Genomic DNA, 6000 nt, shown 5'->3' with positions numbered 1-6000 from the left:
ACGTATTTTGCGTGACTCACCCCATATCTATCAAAAAATTTGAATTTGTTGCCAACTTTTAAATATCAGAATATTTCCACCTTCTCTTGAAAACTCAGGAAACCTGGCAAAACCGAGCTCACATTCCTGGCTGATGGCAAACAGAGTAACAACTGCCTGCTTGAGACGGCACTGGCTCTCAGTTCACACGGCCCCGCACCTGCCCTGCCTCCCTCCGACTTAACCTGCCTGGCGCCCCAACATTAGTGGGTATTTCTCAGGAAACAGGGTCTCAGCACACCCACACGCAGGGACAGACCAACCCGAGACGGCTCCACAAGAACGGGTCACAGGGATTTTCTGGTTTTGTGTCTTCTCAACTTTACCTCTTTTTAAATTTTTTTTAATGTTTATTTATTTTGAGAGACAGAGCATGAAGGGAGGAGGGGCAGAGAGAGAGAATCCCAAGCGTGCTCTGTGCTGTCAGCGCAGAGCCCCACGAGGGGCTCGAACCCACAAAACCGTGAGATTGTGACCTCGGAGCCGAGATCAAGAGTCGGATGCTTAACCGACTGAGCCACCCAGGTGCCCCAACTTTTCCTCTTTTTAATAAAGATTTTTTTTTTTAATCCCTGGTAATGTGAAGTGAGGGGTGACATTCTGTTTTGAGTCTGGACCTACTGATTCCCTGGTCAGGTTTGTCAGGCCGGTCAGGTTTGTCATATTTGAAGAGACGCGCCTGCTGATCCTGATGGTGTGCGTTGGGAGAAGTAGACTGTTTTGAGGTTTTCGAATTACGTATTGCCAAAAATCCTCCTTGTGTTTTTAACCAGAAATAAACGGGTTGATCCTACTATTTGTTGCCAGTGGAAGTTTTTACTAAAATCAATGTAATTCAGTTGGAACCAACGCAAAGATGCTGACCAAAACGTTTCCACTGGGCAGATTAAAAGTACTTCCATGGGCCACTGCCTGGGACTTAGACATTTTGGGATATTTGTAATAAGCATATATGGCCATTCAGTAATACCGCAAACAAGGACTCCTCTGGTAACAAATTTAAATTAATTCAAAAGCCAGCTTTATGTGCAGCAGAAAGGAAGGGAAGAGAGCAGCGTTTGTAGAACAGAGACCATCCTATTTAGCCCCCACCAATCTGGCCAGGGACGGGGTTTCATACCTACTTTTACAGACAAGGACAGTGAGGCCAAGGAAACTGACTTCGCGGCTGGTTTCCAATTGCTGGGAACTGGCTACACCTGGGTCCTCATCCCCACCCCAAACTCTGAGCTTTGCCGGCTACAGCAGCTCACAGCACGGAGGCCACAGAGGTGAGCAAGGACCAAAGAAGTTAAGACGAGGACATATCTCAGCCAGGCTAGAGAACGCCAGAAGCACAGTAAGAGAGGCAGATACAAGCGGTGCAGGGAAGGGTTGGTGGGTGGGGGGCAGGCTTCTGAGGGGCAGTGCCACTTGAGGAAGGCCTTGAAGGATGCGCTGTGTCACGACAGGCAGAGAGGAGCAAGAAGGCCTAAATGCTGAACCCTGGTGGGGACGGGGGAGTCCGCAGAAGAATGGAAGGTGAGCAGTCTAGGTGTGGAATTCACCAAGCGAAGCTTCTTGCTACAGTTGGCCAACGGGAGAAAGCACGAATCTGCCCAGTACCTGTAAGGCAGGTGACCTCAGACCCACTAGGAAGGGCACCTAGGTGGCCAGAAGGCCAGGTATGTGTGTCCAGCCTGCGGAGAGGCAGCAGGGCCCTCGGGACACCCAGGAGCCCAGGTACCCACGCCTTCTTCCACATACGCCCCCGTTTGCTCCTTTCCTTCCTCTTCCCCCTCAGGGGTCTGCGCCTTTCGGAGCCAGAACCTGGCACCCTCTGTCCACCGGACAGCAACTGGCTTTTCCCGTTCATCTCACGTCTTCTCCCCCCACCTGAGATCGAGGATGGGTTTTGTTTCCCCCCGCCCAAGGACTGACACCAGCAGCAAGGTAGGTAAAATACAGGCCGCCCCCCGCGCCCAGCTTTTAGAGAATCTTTTAGGGAACTGAAATGGGAGAGGAGAGAAGGCCCGATCCCCCTCGGGTTCTGTGTCGTCCTGGTCAGGGCCCCGCTTCAGCAGCTGTGGGCCATCTCTGTCAGCAGCTTGGGGTGAAGCCTTCTCCACTCGGGCCCAGGAAGCCGGTTCTCCCAAAGGCTCCTCCCTCTCTGTCCCTGGGGGCCAAGCTCCTGTTTGGCGTTCCGGGACATTTCACTTCACTTTATCCTTAGCGCCCAATAGGAGAGGTCAAACTAGAATTCCATTTTACAGTGGAAGGAACCGAGGCTCAGAGAGCAAAGTCACTTGTCCCGGGGTCGTGGTAAAGCCGGGGCTGTAAGGCGGGGCACGAAAGGAAGAGGGGAGAGGGGTGTTTCTTGAGTTCCTGGAGCCTCCTGGGGACCCCGTCTCTCCACCTCCCGGGCCACGCACCCACACTTCCTCTGGAAGTAAACTTTCTGGTGGCGAGGGTGGCGCAGCCCTCTTCTCGGCCGCGGTGGGACCCCGAGGGCGCCCCGGGGTAGGTAGGGCGGCAGAATCATCCCCCGAGACGGGAGCCAGAGAACTTCAGAGCGTTGCGCCCTTCCCCGGGAGAGGCAAACACGGACACGTCTGGGTCTCCGCCGACAAGTGCCTTCAAGCCCGGCGGGGGCAGACACCTCCGCGCCGGCCGCCGGCGAGGTCTCCGCCGTCTGCGGGGGCACGGCCCGCGCCTCAGCTGCGCCCAGTTAGAGCGGCCGCGGGCGGCCGGGGCGGGAGGCGCTTCCCGGGCGGCGCGGCGGCGCCCGCGGCCTCGGGCGACGCGGCGGCCCGGCGAGGGGGGTGGGGAGGCGGGGCGGGGCGGCGGGGGCACCCCCCGGGGCGCCAGGGGGCGGGCGTGCGGGCACACGCGGTGCGCGGCGGGCGGGGGCGGCCACCGCGCCGCGCGGCCGGGGCGCCCGGGGAGCCGCCCACTTCGCCGCAGCGGGCCCCGACGGCCGAAGCTTGGATGCGGCGGCGCCCGCCGAGCCGGGGCGGACGCGGGGCGGCCCGGGCCGGGGACGCGCGCCGGTAGCCCCGGTGCTGCAGCGGCCGCAGGATGGCCGAGGTAAGCGCGGCTCCCTCCCCGGGCGCGGGGGGCCCCTCGGCGCGCGGGGCGGGGCGGCCGGGGTGGAGGGGGGTGGGGGGGCGCCGCTCGGCCGGGCTCCGTCGGCACAGCCGGGGACGCGCCCGGGGCCACCTCCCGAGGGCCACCTGCGCGGCGGCGCGGCCCGGCCCGCGGGAGCGTCTCCGGGGCGCCGGGACCCGTCGCCGCCCGACGTCCCCGAGCCGCAGGCGCGCGCGCGGACCGGGCGGGCTCCCGGGGCGGCCTGGGCGCGTCCGGGGCGCGGGGTCCGCGCGAGCCCCGGGGGCGCCCGCCGGCCGGGACTCGGGGCCCGGGCGGCCGCGGCGAGCGAGCCTGCCCCGCGCGGCCCCTCGGCGCCCCCGCCGCGAGGCCGAGGCCGTTCGCACGCGCCGGAACAGCCGCTGTTCGCCACGGGCCGTCTTCCTCCCCGGGTTTTGTTTCTCGAGAACTGGGCGCGCGGGAACCTCGGGTCGGTGTGAGACGTGCGGGCCCGGGGGCGCCCGATCTTTCGTGAGGCCCCGCGAAGCGCGCCGCGGACGGGTGGCTCCGACAGCTCCGGGGACGCCAGGGCGCGGAGGGGGTGCGGCCGCCGGGCTGCAGGCGCGAGGGCCGGGGCCGCGGAGCCGGCGGGCAGGAGCCGGGGCGGGACGGCGGCCGGCCCCGCGGAGGCGCTGATTTGCCCGCGCGCCCCGAGCCGGGACTCGGGCAGGTGGGGGGACAGCGCCGGGTCGGCTCCCGGGGGCAGGGGCGCGCGCGCGCGCGCGGGCGGGGAGGCGGGCGGGGGGCGCCGCCTGTCCCCTGCCCCCTCGGGCGCCCCTGCCCCCGCCAGACCCCAGCCCCGCCGCCGGCCGCCTGGCTTTGCGTCGGCCCCTACGGATTTGTCAGCCAGATGTGACAAGATTGCGGAGAGGCGAGGGAAGGAGGAGATCTGATGTTAATCAGTGCATAGCTCGGAGCCAAACTTTCTCAAACGCGGTGTAGAAACATGCTCTTCTCATTTAAGGCATCTCTTTGTGGCCGTGGGGCTGCCACCGGTCGCCGTTTGACAGTTAAATGGAATGCCAACTAGCAGCCTTAATTGTTGGAGTAAAATTGTGTGTGTGTGTGTGTGTGTGTGTGTGTGTGTGTATGTGTGTGTGTGTGTTTCGGGGGGGGGGGGTGGAGAGGTGAGTGTCAGACACTCTAAGGTTCAGTTATGTCCCCTAGGTTTATGGCCGTGTTCACCGCAGCTCTGCTGAAGACAGGGCATTTAAACCGGGCCAGACGCCTGGTCGCAGCCAGGCCTCTGCTGTTAACACTTAAGGGGCCTAAAAAAAGGCCCCAGTGGTATCCTGGGAATCCCTGTCAGTGAGTGTGAGTGTGTGCGTGTGTGTGTGTGTGTGTGCGCGCGCGTGCGCGCGTGTGCTGGGGAAAACATGTGTTCCTGCATGCACTGGGCCCACACAACAGATGTAGCAACAAATTTTTTGTTTTTTAATATATTCTCATCAGAGTGACAAAGATTTTTGATTTGACAGTAAGTGAATTGAAAAATAGTGTTGGGCAGATTATCTTTCTCCTTTTTTTCTGGTGCCTTTTCATTCTTTGCTTCTCGTTTTAATTTGCTGTTAGAGCTCATGGGATCTTTTCAGAAGATCCCTTAGACTCTTCGCTTGCACTTAGATGCTTACATGTTAAAACTTCTGCTCAGTGATAAATACACCAGCTTCTCAAATTGTCCCTTCCCAAACACGTTGATATATATTATTAAAACCTCATTTAAAGTGTAATATGTCAAAATAAAATTTTTGGATGTCGTGTAAAAAAAAAAAACCACGTTACTTCGAACGTTAGCAATTGGTCAGGATTCTGATTTTTGCGTTAAATGGGTGTGAACAGATAGACACCATTTTTGCTCTGGTAAATATTGTTGATAACTTTATCTTTTCCGGCATACCTAAAAGAGTAACATGTGAGTCATCATTTGATTTTTTATCTGATAGGTTTGCTAACTTTAATTTCACCGAGTAAGTATTACTATTTGAACTCAACTGTTGGTTGAACGTGTTCCTGTTCTAGTTCAATGCCGAGAAAAGGTGGTGAAATCTTCTCTGAGCTCAAGCGCGGCTCATGCTTTGGGAACTCATAATTATGTTCAGACACCTGCATAATTTCATTTGGAAAATCATCCGTACCTGTAAATGCTGTTCCATTCAGAATAGCAAGGATTTAGCTAGAGGCCCCTCCTCCAGTCAGAAAGTGGTAAGTTGGGAGGGGTTATTTGGCCCTTGATCCCTGCTAAGATGAGAAATAATCATGTTTGCTCTGGTAATAATTCACATCAGAAATGTTAACCAACATGAAATAATTCCTGTGGAAGCGTGAGGTTTGCATAGAGCGTTATTTTTATTTGTTTATTGTTACAACTCTCTCGCGCAGCCGTTAGGCCGGGCCTCGCAGGCCCATGTTCTGTGTCTGAGAACCCTCAGCTTGGAAAGGAGGATCCACCCCATTGGGTGAGAAAAGCCATAGAGATTTCCCTGCAGAACAAATCATAATTGTTCTTTAAGCATACCGTTATCATTTGTGAATGCCTAGGGATAAACATAAACATCGTGAAAGTTCAGTTTGTCGGTAAGATTAAATTGCTGCATGTGGGGTGAGGGGCAGAAGTGTCTTTTAGCCTTTGTATATGGCTTTAGAAGCTATTTTGACAGTGGCCATTAAGCGAGTGCCTTGCCCTGAAGCTTCCGCAAGGTAAATTACTTGCAGGAGGAGGGAGCTTTACCCCCGGGTGAGTTTTCACCTCTACAGATGGCATTTAGAGTTACTTTTGTCAGAAACAGCCCTGTTCAAGAAGACCTAGAAATACCCTAGGTTAGATGAAATCTCATTGTG

At 57.2% G+C, this 6000-nt stretch overlaps 1 protein-coding gene across 2 annotated transcripts in view; it reads left to right on the top strand.

The window, feature by feature from the left end:
- The first annotated feature begins 1862 nt into the window (after nucleotides 1-1862).
- The window catches only part of BNC1 (basonuclin 1), a 33280-nt gene continuing 29142 nt past the window's right edge, over nucleotides 1863-6000 (top strand). The window contains exon 1 of one of the 2 annotated variants that reach the window (XM_047846631.1): nucleotides 1863-1971. In XM_047846631.1, the coding sequence (XP_047702587.1) occupies nucleotides 1927-1971 (45 nt within the window). In that variant the 5' untranslated portion in view covers nucleotides 1863-1926. Of the gene's footprint in view, nucleotides 1972-2979; nucleotides 3106-6000 lie in introns of those variants that run through there. The other variant, XM_047846632.1, reaches the window with a different exon arrangement.

This window comes from Prionailurus viverrinus, unplaced genomic scaffold (genome assembly GCF_022837055.1).
Source record: "Prionailurus viverrinus isolate Anna unplaced genomic scaffold, UM_Priviv_1.0 scaffold_40, whole genome shotgun sequence".
NCBI lineage: Eukaryota > Metazoa > Chordata > Mammalia > Carnivora > Felidae > Prionailurus > Prionailurus viverrinus.
The sequence above is the reverse complement of the archived record's forward strand: the minus strand, read 5'-3'. Positions and strand labels throughout refer to the sequence as shown.